Genomic DNA, 18200 nt, shown 5'->3' on the forward strand with positions numbered 1-18200 from the left:
AGTATGAACGCTGAACTATAGAGACCGAGACCTCATTTGGTAGAGCAGCATAGGTTTATGAAACTGTTTTGTTGGGCAAAACTGGTCTTGATCATCCTCATACAAGGTGTGAATGTCATTCTACCTTAGCATTTTTAGGTAGAGTCTCCTCTAAAATAATAAGGTTTACATGGGTTAAGGGACTGAATGTTGAGTATGGACTTCATGACTTTGATCTTGTCATGTTTGCACCACAGTCTTCAGGGTTTCCAAATGACCTTCTCTTCAGATCATGAGTGAGGTTGTTAAGTGCCTTGTGATGATACTAGATAAAGCTGGCACAAAAGGTGAGGACAAACTAATGCTCAAAACACTGAGGTGCTTGCTCAACACTACAGAACTAAAGACCTGTAACATGGGACAAAATACTGACAGAGGAGGGACAGGAGGAATGGAAACATGTCTTATAGAATTTCATAGTACAAAGAGTAAAAATAGATGCAAACACACTAGTTCTTACATAGAACTAACCAGCTAATGCAGAAACTCAAATAAAGAGGATCAGGTTGTTTGTACGGGTCCCAGATGAAAATGAAGGATTCTGTTATAGGCAAGATACATAACACTAGAGTAGGGGAGTTGATGGTGTGATAAAGGGGGACTATAGCTGCTTTGACCAAGATTACTTAGTCCTTTGTGGGTTATGGATAATCTGAGAAATGTCTACAATATCTAACCAATGGGAAAGGACCTGTCACCTATCATATTTACCATTACATATCTTAGAGACACAAGGAAGGTGGCCAGATACGTCACTGGTAAGGAAATGATAACTGAATACAAAGTAGTGTGTTTAAAATCGGTTTAGCTGGCGTGATCACTGGCGTCAAGATGGCGGTCGCACTCTAGGAATGCTCCGGACCCCTCCGTCATCCGCCGGCAAGAGGCCCACTGTCCCAGTGCCCCCCTACCCGCCTGCAGACCCCCTGGGTAAGTGACGGGGTGGCCGGGGGCCCCAATCACTGGCTGAGTAAGCTGCAGCGGAGCCACGGACGGGCTCCGCTGCCTGAGGCTGTCACGTCGGGCCCTTGCGCGGCCTCGTGGACGAGACGGGCTGCAGCGGAGTCCTGGAGGCCGCTGAGAGCGGCCGCGCCTTCGAGAGGGCGCGCCTTGGAGCCGGGGCGGGGCTGCTGGGCTGGTGAGTGCGCTGCACTGGTGGCGAACGAAAGACTTGTCGATTTGGACCCCCCAGGCCGCGGCCTGTGGTTCGTGCTGCGGCCTGGGGTGGGGCGGAGCGCAGGGAGGAGGAATAATCGCTTCCCTGCGCCCGAACTCAAGATTTTGCCAGATCCCCCCCCTCCCTTGAAATTAGCTGCGCGGAGGGAGCGCTGCAGGGCCCTCGACCTGGCTGGGCCTCAACTGAGGGCCAGTGGTGGATCCTGGGACCGGGGATGCCCGGGCAGAGATGGAGAGCCCGAGGTCCCTGGGGCGGACGGCACTGCGATCGGGGCCCCGTTGGTCGGAACAGTAGTGGTGGCAAAGGAAGCGGGCCCCACAGAAGTGAAGACTGCTGACGTTGTTGATGGGCTGATGTGGTAGGCTGATTGGGCTGGACATGGGCAATAAGGAGCCCGAGGCCCCGGGGGCGGACAGCGGCACGGCCATGGCCCTGCTGGGAGCTGTGGCAGCAAGGGCACACGAGCCAGGCGGGGCCCCATGAAGGTGATGGCTGGTCTGTGAGGGGCTGGCGGTGGTGGATTGATTGGACTGGTCACACCCGGTGGGGAGCCTCTGTGGGCCTTCTGAGGCGACCCGGACCCCTGTCTATCTCCCCCCCCCCCCAAGGGGAGATTGGGGTCGTGCGCAGTCGGCGGCGGCCATTGGGGGGGCTCCCGGTCTGGAGGCAGGGATCCTTGAAGAGGAATCACGTGGACTGGGGGGGGGGCAGGGTGGAGCCCGGGTGAGAGGTGTGCGGCGGCCAGCTCTTGGATCAGACAGCGGAGTGGTGAACGACCGTTGAGCCCAGAGTGGTGGACAGGTGTGAATGGGCCCTGGACCGCAGCTACGGAGACAATGCTCTGGGGCTGAGCTGGCCCTCCACCAGCCCAGAGATACCCTCCGAGGCCGGAATGTGCAGTTGGAGACCTTGTTTGGGGCTCTCTTGAGACCACATCAGCGGAGGGTGTTCGGAGATAGCGGTGCTGCCCTGACCACACACCCGAGATGGGAAGAGACAAAGCAGGCAAGCAGCCGTCGGCATCGCAGCAGCATATAGACCAATTTACTAAGCAAGGATCCTCTCGGGCGATGGGAGAGCCGGAGACGGAGGCTGCGGCCAGGGGAGTGAACACGATTCTTCAAGCTATCCAGACCTCGCAGTTAGCAGTGGAAGCCAAGGTCAGTGAAGTGAAGGAGGATGTGGGCCTCCTGCGTCAGGACCTGCGAAAGGCGGTAGGCCGCATCAAGGAGGTTGAGGACCGGGTCTCGCAGGCTGAGGACGAGATCGCGGACCTTAAGATTAGGGTTGCCCAGCTGCACACTCGTACTGGTGAACTGACGGCGCGGCCCCTGGCGGCCAATGATAGCACGATTCTTCAACTTCAAAGACCAGGATTTAGTCCTTCGAGAGGCTAGAGCCCAGTCAGATCTCCGCTGGGACAACCATAGGATCCTCATATTGCCGGACTATACACATCAGGTGTTAGCCCGGCGCCGCTCGTACGAGGGAGTCAAGCAGAAACTGCAGGCCATGCAACTGACAAACATGCTCCTCTTTCCTGCATGGCTGAAAGTCATGATGGACGGGAAATCCTTCTTCTTTGACTCGCCGGAGGCTGCATGGGAATGGCTCACGGAAGAGTATCGTGTGACTCGGGGGGAGGGGCCCTGAGCCAAGTAGCAGTCTGCTGGAGAAGGGCTGGGCTGGCCCCTGGAAGTGCGGGGGGCCGCAGGCGCACCCGGTCCCGTTGGAGAGGGAGGAGTGACTCTTGTGGGGATTCGGTGGAGGATGTACGGCCGGACCGGGCCCCCGCTGGAGGAGGGGCTGTGCCAGATGGCCCTGAGGAGAAGAGGCCGACTTGAGATGTGGAGGGGGGGCACCTGAGCCAATCTCCCTTGCTCTCCTGACTCTTACTCCTGGTGCTGTGAGTATTTGGGAGAGTCTGTGCGAGCGCTCCCCCCCGGAGGTCGAGGCGAGGGACAGTGATTGGCCGCATTGCAGAACTCCGACTCAAATGGAGGGGTCCACCATTCCACGTTCACTGTAGACATTCTATATCTACTGTTTGGGGCGACAGATGCTTCTGGGGTGGAAGTTTGGGGAGGGGGCAGTTGGGGGGAGTTAAGGGGCTGTTTAGCATTTTTTTTGCTAAGGTTGACTCAGTGTTTCATTTTTCAGGGTTGGCTTGATAGGTCACGATGGAAGCGTCTGGTGGTGCACTGTTCTTGTTCTTTTGCTTATGTCCGAGTCTGCTAAGCGAGTATTATCCTGGAACGTACACAGACTCCTGGATAAAATCAAATGGTCAGCGGTGTTTAGCACCCTCCGTCGTTTTGCACCGTCTGTGGTCCTATTGCAGGAGACCCACCTACTTGGCACTCAATGCCCCATGCTGCTGAGAGGGGGGTATGACATGGCCTATCATGCAGGCTTTTCCAGGGGCTCAAGGGGGACGGCCATTTTATTGCACCGTTCTCTGTCCATGGTGGTGCCTACCTCTCACTCGGACCTGCAAGGCCGGTACGTGGTGATCTCCGGGCTGGTGGGAGGACAGCCTTAGTGTTTACGCCCCCCGGGAGCACTACAGAGCTTTCTTATGACCCTTAGGGATGTGGTGGGCAGGGCTCCCCCCCAGGACTGACTATTTTAGGAGGAGACTTCAACTCTGTGCTGACCTTTGTCCTTGAGTCGGACTGCCAGAGCGTCAGGGCCGCTTAATTGGGTGGAGGGTCTAGGTCTCTGCCATGCCTGGCGGACGTGGCATCCCTGTTTGCAGCAGTACACCCACACATCGGCAGCGCACCACACTCACACCAGGATAGACCTCTTTCTTGTTCCGGCCCTCGACGTACCTCGGGTCATGGGGTGGAAATGCTCCCACACGGGGTCTCAGACCATGCGCTGCTCTTGCTACGACTAGATGGCGTTGATCGACGCCCGATGTGGCGGCTTAATGCATGGTTTCTTCAGAATGGCGGCTATGCACAGGCCATAGGAGAACGCATGTCAGAGTATTTCTCTATGAACCTCGGTTCGGTGTCGTCCCTGGGTACACTTTGGGCTGCCTGTAAGGCTACCCTTCGGGGGCACGCCAAATACCTTCTTCGTGTGAAGGAGCGGGCGCATAGTCAGGCAGTGTCAGTGTTGGAGGCCCAAGCAGTGCACCTGGAGGGCCGACTCGCGGAGGCGACAGTGAAGTAATCATGAGGCAGCTCATCCTGACTCGGCAGGAGATTAGGCACGTTACTCTTGAGACAGCAAAGCATATGTGGCGAGCTTCCGTTGCCCAGGTTTATGGGTGGGGACCAAAAAATGTCAAGCTTCTGCACTGGCTGCCAACTGGCCCGATGAAGGGGAGGATCGTTCCGGAGATTACTGGTGAGCCGGGCGGTCTCCAGGCCGCCTTGTGAGATTGCCACCTATTATGCAAGATTATATGAGGAGCGCCCCTGACCTCTGGCGGAGAGGGATGTCCCCTCTATTATATGTGGTGTCCTTTCCGAAGATTTCAGTGGCCGACAGACGGAGCCGGTGGGTGTTGAGGAAATTGGAGCTGCCATCTCTGAGTTAGCGGCGGGTAAGACTCCAGGTCCTGACAGGTTCACGGCTGAGCTCTATAGTAAGTTTCGAGATGTGCTCGCCCCGCACCTGCTAGCCATGTTTGAGGAGGCAGAAAGGACTGGGGGCTTCCGCCGGGGCTTGACCAGGCAACTATTGTAGTAATCCCCAAGACGAAGCCTCCATCGCGGAGCTGCTCGAGGTATCGACCCATCTCACTCGTTAACACAGAGATTAAGATTATTTCTACAGTTCTGGCGGCCAGGTTGCAAACAGTGTTGCCCTCACTAATACATTCGGACCAGTGTGGTTTTATGCTGAATAGGAGTACAAGGCATTGTATCGGACGACTGCATGTAGCTCTGGCTAACCGGGCCCTCTTGGCCCCCCCACTGGCACTCCTTCTTGTGGATTTGATTGGTCCTATCTCCAGGGGGTGCTGAAGAGGGCTGGGTTTGGTCCACAATTTCGGGCGTGGGTGAGGCTCCTCCACTCTAACCCTACAGCCCGAGTGCAGGTGAACGGGGTGGTGTCGGATTTGTTCCCCATCCGGAGGGGGACTCGTCAGGGCTGCCCTCTCTCTCCTCTTTTATTCGCGCTGGCAATGGAGTTGTTGGCGAATCTGATAAGGGAGGATACCTTGATTGATGGGTGGGCCTGGCCCACTGGGCAGGAAGATCGCATTGCACTGTACACAGATGATGTACTGGTGTTTTTAGCAAACCCAGCTAGAAGCGGACCGCGGGTGTTGCAGCTCTTAGGCCTGTTTGTGGATGCGTCGGGTCTGGTAGTAAATCCTGGTAAGTCTCTCCTGGTCCCGCTGAGCCCGGCCAGGGATAGCTATGATTGGCAGCAGGATATTCCCCTCCGCCGTAATAGCTTCCGGTACATTGGGATACATGTGGCAGTCTTGCCTGAGTTGCCGTGGTCCCTCAATGTGACACCCTTGACTCAGAGAGTCAAGGAGGACCTCCACCGCTGGCGGTTGCTCCCCCTCAACATTCTGGGCCAAATTATGTTGTATAAAATGATGGTGCTTTCTCAGCTCCTCTACGTGCTTCAAAGTTTTCTGCACCATATTCCTAGGAAGTGATTTAGCGGGATGGAGGCGGTGGCGCAGTGGTTCTTATGGCATGGTTTGCACCCCCAGCTAGCGCTCCGTACCTGTCAAGGGGATGTTTATGAAGGGGGATTGGGAATGTCCAACCTCTATCTATACTACTTAGCTATGCATTTATTGGTCATCCACGACTAGTTGGGAGGGGGCTCGTCGGATCTGGTGTATCAGCTAGAACTCTTGACGATGGGCTTCTCTGGCTTGCTTGGGAGGTTGTACGGTGACCCCCTGCCGCGTAATGTTCTGGATGTGACTCGGGTGGTGTTGGCGGGGTGGAGGGCTGCACAGCGAACAACTGGGTGGTGGCGCCGCCTGACCCAGCAGACGCCGCTGTGGCAGGGACGGTAGCTAGGGGAGGTCTCAGCGCTTCAGGGATTCCATAAATGGGACCTTGTAGGTATCCCCCAGCTGGGTGATGTTTGGACCGGCTCCCGCATGATATCATTTCAGGAGCTCCATGGCCAATTTGAGCTGCATAAGTCCCAATTTCACAAGTTGCTGCAGCATAGGCACGCATTGCAGGCACATATTCAGACAGGGACAGAACTCCCGGAATTCAGGCCCGTAGAGGCCAAAATTATGATGGGCACTTTAGGCAGAGAGGGAGTGTCACGCATCTACTGCTCATTAGTTAGTAACACCACCCAAACACTTGACAAGCTCCGAGAGCGATGGGAGCAGTGGGTGGGCCCGATCGACGATGGAGACTGGAGGGAAGCGTTGATGGCCCCACGGTCTAATTACGACCTCCAGACTACGAGTGGTACAGGTATACTTTCTTCACACAGCATACCTCACACCTGACCAGTTTGTTTAGAGCAGGCCTGCAGCCCCAAGCGGACTGTCCTCGTTGTGCAAGCCCCAAAGCAGACTTCTTTCATATGGTATGGACTTGCCCCCATATAACATGTTATTGGAGGGTGGTGCTCAGAGAGATTTTGAGAGCTATACAGGTGGAAGTTGAAGTGGCTCCACTACTAGCTCTCCTAGGAGTGCTCAACGGGGTGAGTTCCAGCAGAGCACAGCGGGCATTTGTGGGGGTGGCCTGCTTGGTGGCCAAAAGAGGTATTGCAGCAAACTGGAAGGCCGAGGCCGCTCCCACGATCGTAAAATGGCGTCAGGGGTTGGACTGGTGTGCACAGCAGGAGAAGGTGGTCAGCGCAGTACGAGGGTGCCCAGCCAAATGCACAAAGGTGTGGGGGAGTTGGGATGGGGCAAGAAGCCTGGTTTCACCGTAAGGGATGTGTGCAATCTGACAAATGGGGCAGTGGTTCCTGTGTGTGCATTAGTGTATCATTCGTTGGATCTATATGGTGTACTACTTACCTGTGCTGATTGTACCAGTGACCTATTGGACTGTTAAGCCGTTTCACATAAAACAAATAAAAATGGTTTATCAAAAAAAAAAAAAAAACGGTTTATCTAGTGGGAAATGGAAAATGTTTTGTTCACACTCAGAATGAACGCAATGTAAATGTCCAGGGTCTTTATTCATATGCAAAACATCAAAAGCATGTGCTAAAATACAGACTTCCTAAAAGCAGCTTCAAGCAGATGGGAGTTAATTCTCCCCTCTGGACAACGGGGCTCCCTAATATCACTCAGGGTGTTTTTTTGTGGCTAAGGCTTAACGGCAGGAGATATGCAACATCCCTCCCTTCTAATTTCATTGGATTTATTGACGGAACAACGATAAAGATGTGTTTATCACCAGATTGCATCAACTAGTATCTGTCATATTTCTCTTCATATGCATAATGAATCCTAATATCTGAGACTAAGGAGAGCTGAAAAGATAACAATAACATCTTGTGAAAATGTACTATACCCACTCTCAAGTGCATGTTCATCGGAAAAGGATAAGCTTTGTGTATACTCCCTAAGAAACCTCAAACTGTATGTGCCACAAATGTATCAGCATTACCATTTTTTCCTATGATTGATGGTATTACTAAGGTTGTCTTCTTTACTAAAGTTCCAGGCACCATTCAAAACACTAGTGGACCATGTGAGCATTTGTGGCACAAAATGTAGTGGTGTGGGTCACAAGTGAATTGGCTTATTTACCTTATGAGATTAAAGACACCATTGCTTCCATCAATTAACTGAAGTTCCCATTAATTCAAGTAATATTGCTGATAACAGTAAATCAATATATTTGCAGTTTTATGTCTTGGAATATTACAGAGTAGCAATTGAAATTTGAGAAAGAAGTGTTTTTTCTAATTCTAGTAATTACAACATCCTCAATTTCCAAGTAACATACGTAATTTGAAAATTATTTCTGGCTTCCTGTGCCTTGGCCCTAACAAGACAAAGGAAGGATTTTTCTTTTCTATTGCTATGAACAATAGTCAGGAACTATGTAATAAAAAAAGTTGATTCAAATTCATCTTCGCTCCATGGAGCATTAATATCTCTTGATGGAAAAATTGTTTTACGATCACTGTTAATTAGTGTCTATTTTGCCTCTACGTGGACCAGCTAGGTAACCAACGTCCTCTGAAGGAAATGTTTACAACGACTGCAGATTGTATGGAAGAGGCTCCAGACATAGAATTACTTTACCTGGGAATGTTTAGCTGATACTTATGCTATATAACCAGGAGAGTTTGGAATTCCATTGAAACGCAAGCATTGTAAAGCAACCTGAATTTCTTAGCTGCACATAAAATGTTTCTGACAAATGGGCACATTCTAGGGAACAGACCAGCATGATCAACTAGAATAACACATGGAGTATCAGTCATAATTGTAACACTTTTGTCAGTGGTCCTTTCAGGAGGCACTGTATAAACTCTGACAAACGCCCACAAATGGACAGTGACCACTTTTCTTGAATATTAATGCTGGAAAAGGAACAAATGATCAGTGATGTTCAATGTGCTGCAGAATCCTCAAAGGAAACAAGAAGGAAATAAATATTAGGGAGATCTGAGGAAATTAAAAACAATGAATAACACAGATTTTCTTGTACAAGAAAGGATCATAACAGGTCAAAGTTCTAGTGAGATACAACCACTAGGGAAGGAAACACTAGGGGAGGCAGGTGTAAAGGCTACGCATAAAGGCACTCTGGAATTTGAATTCATTGATGAATCTTCTAAAAGGGCCAGCAGAGAGCTGAATACAAAATACCAAAAGCCAAATGACTTCACCTACCCTGCAATCTGCATTGATAAAAGAGCCTGAGGCTTAATTTCAAGAACTTAATTTATGAAAAAGTCTGGAGAGGCAAATGCAAGGTGTGCCCAAATTCAGTATGATATGCTTGTCAACAACAGTAAAATCCTCTGGAGAATGGGGCTAACAGACTTAGGAGGAAAGAAGAAATATCAACAGTTAATGGTACATAAGAAAATATGTTTTCCTTTCTATCAGAGTCCATGCCAGAGACCTCTTAGAGATGAATGACACCCCAATCAGAAAGAATTCCAGATACTAAGAGGGAAATTCTACAAATGTAAACATCTGAAAAAGAAAGAAGGCTGAAGGGCGCTGATGGAAGTCTATAAAGGGCTACCATTGCACAAAGCATGCAAGTGCAGAAACTGTTGGCTGTTCATGTTCTTAATGGACGTTAATACTGTGACCCTCATTATGACATTAGCTGTATTTTGGCAAAACCGCTGCGCTGGTGGCCGCCAAAACACTGCCAGGTATGGCGGTCTCCTGACCACTGTTTTACATGTCACACACTGAAGACTGCCCAAATACAGCCACATTACCTACACTGCCAGGCCGACCAAGGGCTGCAGAGAGGCGGTCCCACCACTAGCACCGCCACACAGACAACATTCTGCCTGCCATATTACATTCCACAAAACAGCACGGTGGCCTCTGCACAGCGGTGAACCATTGGCGGTTCGCACCGCCGTGCAACTACCCATTGGGTACTATTGCTGCCTATGGGGGACTGGGACCCATGATGAACAATGCCGGCGTTGATGGTCTTGTGCGCGGCGGCTGTCACCGTCTTCATCTGCCCCCTACCTCAAATGTCTCCAGATGACCTCCACGACGTGGGCTGATGTGGACTTTCTGACAGGTGTGTGGAACAACTCTAATGAAAGGGGTGAGTGTTAGCGAGATGTGCATGTTTTGGGGGGGGGGCTGTGTGTGTGTGTGTGTGCGTGTGTGTGTGTGTGTGCACGTGCTCTGGTATGGGTGTGTGTAGGTGTGGGGGTGCGGTTGTGTGACAGGAATGCATTTTTCCTGTCCTTGGGTCCGTTACTGCCAGGGTTTTAGTGGTAGGGCAATCGCCGCGTAAACCCTGCCGGTGTGCAACTTCGTAATCCAGTCGGCGATGTCATACTTCCCACCAGCCTGGAGAAGGCAACAGCCAGCCGCGGAGGTCCATCCCGCACTGGAAGCGGTGTGTCTGTTTTTGGTAGACCACACCACCATGTTCGTAATACGACAGACCGCCAAACTCATAATGACCACCTGTATCCTGTTTAGTCAATAAAGATATGCAATGGGATACACTCCGGGCTCTAAGACTGGACTGCAACCTCCAAGAACTGGAGATACACTTTTTTGCAGAAATCTGGACGGAGGTATATAGTGCAGGCAATTCAGAGATTGTGAATGTGAAAAACCCACAGATGTTTGAAACAAGGTTGACTCTTGGCCCCACCTGTTTGCAGCAATTTGTAATGAACTCTGAATGCAGTTACATACAAAGCAGAATGGCAATATATAGCCTTCTTCATCCAGAACGTGAATGATCTGATTTTGTAACATTGACTGCAGAAGGCATTCAGAGATGGGTAGTTTATTTGTGAAGAGAGTAACTAAAAAATGCAAGGAGTTTGGGATGAGTCAGGTGTTTACAGAACATAAGATGAAAAGTTGTTTGGAACATTTCAATAAATATGTGTAGATAGCACAGTGTCAGCCCTATCTGTCGCTAATGACAAACCTGGTAGGTAGGATAAAATAGTTAGTAATGTGCCTTGGACATGTACAAAAGCTGATTATATGGCATTTGTCAGATAGCTGGAAAAAGTGCAAGTTCATGTAACTGTGGATTTGAAGATGGGTTTGCCCAAGCATATGGCCTGAAGTTTAGTCATGTCCAGCCAAGACTGATTAGGCCACTGTTCTTAACAAACAGTATTACAAGTAGACAAAGTGCACAGGGAAAGCTGTTTGGTTGTAATAATTATGAGAACGGTTATATGAAAAAATCTGCTCAGGGCTGCTTGAACATCGAAGAATTACTTTCCATAAAAAGGAAAAAACTCATACATTTAGTTTTGTTTTTATCAATTACCCATTAACGATCGCTTTATACAAAATGCATTGTGTTCTGAATGATGATGGCAAATATCAGATTTGTGTAATGACAGAAAAAGCTCAGTGAGTGAGGATCTTTACATCACTGATAGTCTTTTAATATGGAGCAGTACAGATAGTTTTACAGAATTGACTAACTTCAATTCAACATCGGCCCACGTCAGGCTGGAACTACAAATAATTTTCTACTAATTAATTAATCTATAAAAATCAAGTGCTGAAGAAGTATAGTTGCAAAGGAATGTCTTCTGAATCCCCTAATCAATGACACAAAAATATTATCTTTACTATTATCACTATTGCCATTAATATTGCAACATCACAACGATTAATAAAAGTGTGTCAACTCACTCCAAAATATATTCCCGTAAATTTGGTCAACAGCATAAAACATTTACCAAACAAGAAAAATAGCCTACATAAGAATATCATAACTATTCAACTATAATAATGAGGAAAAAAAACAAAAATGACGACTGATATTTTCACATAATGTCACTTTTTACCCTATGTAAATTAATTTGGCTATATGTAATTGTGTAAAAAGCCTTCCTAGTAGGCAGGAATCACACGCTGGTCTTCAGCCTAGCCCAAGATGCTAGGAATTAACTGACTGAAGGTACAGTTATATTAATTTTTATAGAAATAACAACTGGGCTAGAAAGTTGGCTTTCAGAATGTGCTTCAATAATGGCAGTGCTTTATTTGCCTTAACACAACTGACCTCAATATAAATGTAGTTGTAGGTTTTTTCGGCTTGCTGTATAAAAACTGCAAAGAGAGACAATACAGGTCGAGTGCTAAAGAAAGTGCATTCCGACCATACAACCACTGCAGAGAAGATAGCCAGAACAATGGCAAGCAACCTGTAGAACCACGGTCGTAGAAGGCATTCCCAGTACCATTCTGAAATAAATAAAAATGTTCAGAGTTAAAAGTAGTTAAAATATGCAACATATTCAATCCTTCATATTAAATACAGTTTTATAAAGTTTTACTTACCTGTCCCAGTCGCTCTTCACTGCTTCAAGGCACAAATACTTCGAAAGGGCAAGAACATTTGACTTCTTTGATATACGCACAGTGTTGGGACTATTACATATTATAATAACACTGAACTAACTTATTTTAACTCATGGGAGGAGGACTGTACAGAAATAAGGCTTAATCTGGTATGTTTTTGGACTGTTATGTTAGTCACTTGAGGAAAACTATGGAATATGAATCAGACAATACAGAGAAGGTATAAGTGTTCCCTTGAGTGACAACTATTCAAACTTCAACCCAAAATCACTAAGTAGCAGTGTTAATTTTTTGTACTAATACCCTTTGTTTGCTAGTATGGGCATATTACATCTGCTGCCTTCCAGCCTCATGAACCTGTCTAATGCCAGAGCAAAGATTTCCATTTCACATTATGCTGTGGGTTTTCTTATTAACCAAACATCCATTGAAGTAAAAAACCCATCCAAAGGAGTGGTAGGGGTTGTGCCTGCTGGACTCTAGGATATCCGCTCTCTTCTGCATCTTCCAATAACAGCTCCTTCTTTTCATGCACTGCGGCATACCAAGGCATTGAAAGATCTATGCTCATGCTAATATGGGTTCAGTCGTGAATCACCACCATACGACTCAACACCAGTCCTCTAAGTGGCCTTGGAATAGAATATGTATGGAATAGGTCACTATGAGGGGGTTGCATAACAACCACCTTATGCATCGCCTATTACACTGCATAGATGATGCATAAACTATTGTTGTGACAATATCGCTAACCCAAAGTATAAAACTGCAGCTTGGCCCTGTAAGACCCCTAACAAGAGTGTAACATGTAACAGTCACAAACCATTAAAACTCGATCTGTCCCCAGCACCATGAGCTCACTGAATAAACCTGCCTTAATTAAGCACTGCCTCTTATAAACTGTTTGCTACACTGAGCAACATGGTATGTGAAGTATCCCATACCATTTGAGCAATACCCTAGAATCCTAACACACAATAAAAATGTAGTAGGAGAACAAATCTAAAACAAACTCAACCCCCTTTGTGGGAAATTGCTAAGTGGTTTTAAATTTGCCCTCATCCACTAAATAGTGGCATGCTTCATCATTGGGTGTGCTATAACAATCTGGCACAGACCAACGCTCACAGTGAAACAAAGTGATATATTTGGAGTCAATACCCCAGCCTTACAAGAGATCCACTGTGCACTATGAACCTAAAACTATCTGACAGCATGCACTTTGGGTAGGACGCACACAAGGGATCATTCTGCCCTTTGTGGAGATACATGTTGACCTTTCTGGGCCTGCTGACTCTCATGCAGCCTGCCTTGTCTGGTGCTGTGTGGTTCCCAACTATGTATTTAGAGGAGCAGTGAAAGTGGTGAACAATAAATTGGCCTATTGAACAAAACATCAGGTTTGCTCATCTCCAAGGTACCCTGCCCTGACAAAGTTTGCAGCTAATTCTAAGTAATGTTCCTCCTATGCATCAATGAAAGGCATTATAGAACGTTTTTAAATTTTTCCTATACAATGTATGATTGATACCAACGGTTTTGTTATATTGGTGATAATGCAAATATATCACACACACTTAGCTGGCCAAAATACCCTGCTTTATTCAAGTGCTTAGATACAGTTTAGTTTATGGTGTCCGCTTTTACTTTCGGTGTGATAACTACCCAAGCGTAGGCCAGTGCCTCTAGGTGTCCTTGATGCTCTGGTACACAGAAACTAAATGGTTAAAAAATAGAAGTGGGGGTGCAAGACGAAGAACAGCAGCTTAATAATCAGACACCCCCCCCTTACTGACTGATCGCCACACGCATCCTTACAAAACACTTCACTTAGAAAAACAAAAAACATGTGCAGAATGTTTGAATTAAACTCAGCCACTGGAAATCTTTTTACTGCTACGCACTCCAGACAGGGATCAGCTTTATAGAAATAAGAAAAAGTCCTGTTCCAATAGGAACTGGTCAGCCTGAACTGCAATTCCAGATGCCAATACAAGGAACTCCAAACCAGTCTGTGCAATCTTGGACTTTATCAGTGAGGTGGACAGTGTGCAAGGAACTCTTGTCTGGGCATACTGGTCACACTCAGAGTACCTCACTAACATAAATTTTAAAAAGAGTGAGGGGTTGAGTGTTAAAATTAATCTCAGCCTCTGGTAATTCCCCAGGCTGTAATCCAGTCTGTTGTTTTTTGGCCAATAAACTACTTCAGACATGGACCAGACATAGACAAAAAAGGCAAGACTCTACCCTGCTGCAACAAGGAATAGTGCAGTCCAAACTGCCAGGCTACAGCCCCCTAGAAAGAAACACAAGCGACCCAACCACATTCAGCTTTGTGGGGCCTCATTAGATTGCAAGCTGCACCTTACTAAGGAGGCCCAACAATACCACAACTGGTCAGGTTGTGCTCGTTTTCCCATTCAGAGGGTGTGTGGCTCAGTAGTTTGGCTGGAACATTCCTACAGGAGCAAAACCAATTTGCATATGGTGGCTCCCTGTCTGGAGTGGCAATGTGGACAGAAAAACGATAGAATGTGACATAATGTGGCACAAAACATGGCACCAAGTGAGTGCCAGTGGTTGAAACTTTAGCAGCAAATCCCTGTTGTTCAAACCCCAGAGTTATGCTACATTAGGCAACATCCTAGTGTGCAAACTCTGTACTCTTGCCATGACTCCGCTATATAATGGTAGCAACTCTAGTGGCCGACGCCCACACTCCCTCCCTGGTGCGGGTCACGACCAGTGGCCGACACCAGGGAGGGGGTTAATAAATCCTCGGGTGCGTCGCGCCCAAGGATTTTGTTTTATTTTTTTTATAACCCCGGGAGACACGGAAGCTTCCGTGTCTCCCCCCTGATCCCCACCCGCCCCTTTGTGATGTCAGCGCGCCGCGAGGCACGCTGACGTTACAAAGTTGATTTCCCCATCGGAGCAGGAAGCAGCCTTGCGGCCGCTTCCTACTCCGATGGAGAAAACTGCCTTCCCCACGTTCGGGAAGGCCTCGTAAGAAAGGGGAGACTCTCCCCTTTCTTACGAGGCCTTCCTGAAAGAGTTTCCTGGCCCCCAGTCGCAGCAGGGGCCAGGAAACAGTTTCAGAAGGCCTCGTGAGAAAGGGGAGACTCTCCCCTTTCTTACGAGGCCGTCAAACTGTTTCCTGGCCCCCGATCGCAGCACTGCTGCCGGCACTCGGGTTATAGAGGACAGCTCTGACATAGGATCAGAGACTGAGACATCAGATACTGAGACGGCATCTGAGGGATAGGACAATGGCGCAGACTCTGGGAGTGATTTTTCAGTCGGAGGAGTCCCATTCGATAACTCCTCTTCCAGTACATTATGAGGGAGGTGATGAGGACAGTCCTGCTGTCCCTTCGCAAGCTGTTTGTGCAACTGGGTAATATTGGGTTAGCCCAACCCAGAGAGCAGGTGAATGCGGCGGCAAGCAGAGAGAGAGAGAGAGAGAGAGAGAGAGAGAGAGAGAGTGCTCTCTTGGGAGCTCCCCAATTTAGTTCAGCCCCAAATTCCACCACCCAAATCGTATTGTGGAGACATCAAAATTATCTATGGCAAAACAAACTGGTTTTGTAAGGCAGGCACCTGTGTTTTTGGTCCTGGGTTCGGCGGCCATATAGAGAAACACACTAAACCCAAACATTTCTGGAAACTAGACATTCGGGGGAGTCCACAGAGGTGTGACTTGTGTGGATTCCCCAAAGTTTTCTTACCCAGAATACCCTGCAAAGCTGAAATGTTGAATAAAAACTCTATTTTTCTCGCATTTCTGTCACGCAAACTACAGGACTATGCTGGGATACACAAAATTCCTACCACCCAGTGACTCCTCACCTGTCCTGATAAAAAACACTACCCCACTTGAGTGCCTACACCTAGTGCCTGCGTCAGGAATGGATCACCCCAGGGTCAACAGCTGCCTCATATAAGGACCAACATTGACCGTTGTGTTATCTATTCCTGTCGCGGGCACCAGGCCTACCCACACAAGTGAGGTATCATTTTTATCGGGAGACGTGGGGGAACGGTGGGTGGAAGGAAATTTGTGGCTCCTCTCAGATTCCAGAACTTTCTGTCACCGAAATGTGAGGAAAACGTGTTATTTTAGCCACATTTTGAGGTTTGCAAAGGATTCTGCGTAACAGAACCTGGTCAGAGCCCCACAAGTCACCTCATCTTGGATTCCCCTGGGTTTCTAGTTTTCAAAAATGCGCTGGTTTGCTAGGTTTCCCCAGGTGCCGGCTGAGCTAGAGGCCAAAATCCACAGGTAGGCACTGTTTTCTATGAAAAAATGTGATGTGTCCACGTTGTGTTTTGGGGCATTTCCTGTCGCGGGCGCTAGGCCTACCCACACAAGTGAGGTATCATTTTTATCGGGAGACTTGGGAGAACGCGGGGTGGAAGGAAATTTGTGGCTCCTCTCAGATTCCAGAACTTTCTGTCACTGAAATGTGAGGAAAACTTGTTTTTTTTTAGCCACGTTTTGAGGTTTGCAAAGGATTCTGGGTAACAGAACCTGGTCAGAGCCCCACAAGTCACCCCATCTTAGATTCCCCTAGGTCTCTAGTTTTAAAAAATGCACAGGCTTGGTAGGTTTCCCTATGTGGCGGCTGAGCTATAGGCCAAAATCTACAGGTAGGCACTTTGCAAAAAACAGCTCTGTTTTCTGTCAAAAATGGGATGTGTCCACGTTGTATTTTGGGGCATTTCCTGTCGCGGGCGCTAGGCTTACCCACACAAGTGAGGTATTATTTTTATCGGGAGACTTGGGGGAACGCTGGGTGGAAGGAAATTTGTGGCTCCTCTCAGATTCCAGAACTTTCTGTCACTGAAATGTGAGGAACCGTGTTATTTTAGCCACATTTTGAGGTTTGCAAAGGATTCTGGGTAACAGAACCTGGTCAGAGCCACACAAAGTCACCCAATCTTGGATTCCCCTAGGTCTCTAGTTTTCAGAAATGCACAGGGTTGGTAGGTTTCCCTAGGTGCCGGCTGAGCTAGAGGCCAAAATCCACAGCTAGGCACTTTGCAAAAAACAGCTCTATTTTCTGTCAAAAAATGTGATGTGTCCACGTTGTGTTTTGGGGCATTTCCTGTCGCGGGCGCTAGGCCTAACCACACAAGTGAGGTATCATTTTTATCGGGAGACTTGGGGGAACATAGAATAGCAAAACAAGTGTTATTGTCCCTTATCTTTCTCTACATTTTTTCCTTCCAAATATAATAGTGTGTGTAAAAAAGACGTCTATTTGAGAAATGCCATGCAATTCACATGCTAGTATGGGCACCCCGGAATTCAGAGATGTGCAAATAACCACTGCTCCTCAAAACCTTATCTTGAGCCCATTTTGTAAATGCAAAGGTTTTCTTGATACCTATTTTTCACTCTTCATATTTCAGCAAATGAATTTCTGTATACCCAGTATAGAATGAAAACCAACTGCAGGGTGCAGCTCATTTACTGGCTCTGGGTAACTAGGGTTCTTGATGAACCTACAAGCCCTTTATATCCCCGCAACCAGAAGAGTCCAGCAGACAAAACGGTATATTGCTTTCAGAAATCTGACATCGCAGGAAAAAGTTACAGAGTAAAACAAAGAAAAATGGCTGTTGTTTTCAGCTCAATTTCAATATTTTTTTATTTCAGCTGTTATTTTCTGTAGGAAAACCTTGTAGGATCTACACAAATGACCCCTTGCTGAATTCAGAATTGTGTCTAGTTTTCAGAAATGTTTAGCTTTCCGGGATTCAGCATTGGTTTCACACCCATTCCTGTCACTAACTGGAAGGAAGCTGAAAGCACCAAAAATAGTAAAAATGGGGTATGTCCTAGTAAAATGCCAAATTTGTGTTGAAAAATGTGGTTTTTCTGATTCAAGTCTGCCCGTTCCTAAAAGGTGGGAAGATGGTGATTTCAGCACCAGAAACCCTTTGTTGATGGCATTTTCAGGGAAAAAACCACAAGCCTTCTTCGGCAGCCCTCTC

The 18200-nt window shown here is 47.8% G+C and overlaps 1 protein-coding gene across 1 annotated transcript in view; it reads right to left on the minus strand.

The window, feature by feature from the left end:
• LMBRD2 (LMBR1 domain containing 2) overlaps positions 1 to 18200 on the minus strand; it is a 214498-nt gene that overhangs the window by 88652 nt on the left and 107646 nt on the right. Inside the window, exon 10 of the mRNA XM_069220991.1 lies at positions 11899 to 12080. Within this exon, the coding sequence (XP_069077092.1) occupies positions 11899 to 12080 (182 nt within the window). The remainder of the gene's footprint in view (positions 1 to 11898; positions 12081 to 18200) is intronic.

This window comes from Pleurodeles waltl, chromosome 1_1 (assembly GCF_031143425.1).
Source record: "Pleurodeles waltl isolate 20211129_DDA chromosome 1_1, aPleWal1.hap1.20221129, whole genome shotgun sequence".
Classification (NCBI taxonomy): Eukaryota; Metazoa; Chordata; class Amphibia; order Caudata; family Salamandridae; genus Pleurodeles; species Pleurodeles waltl.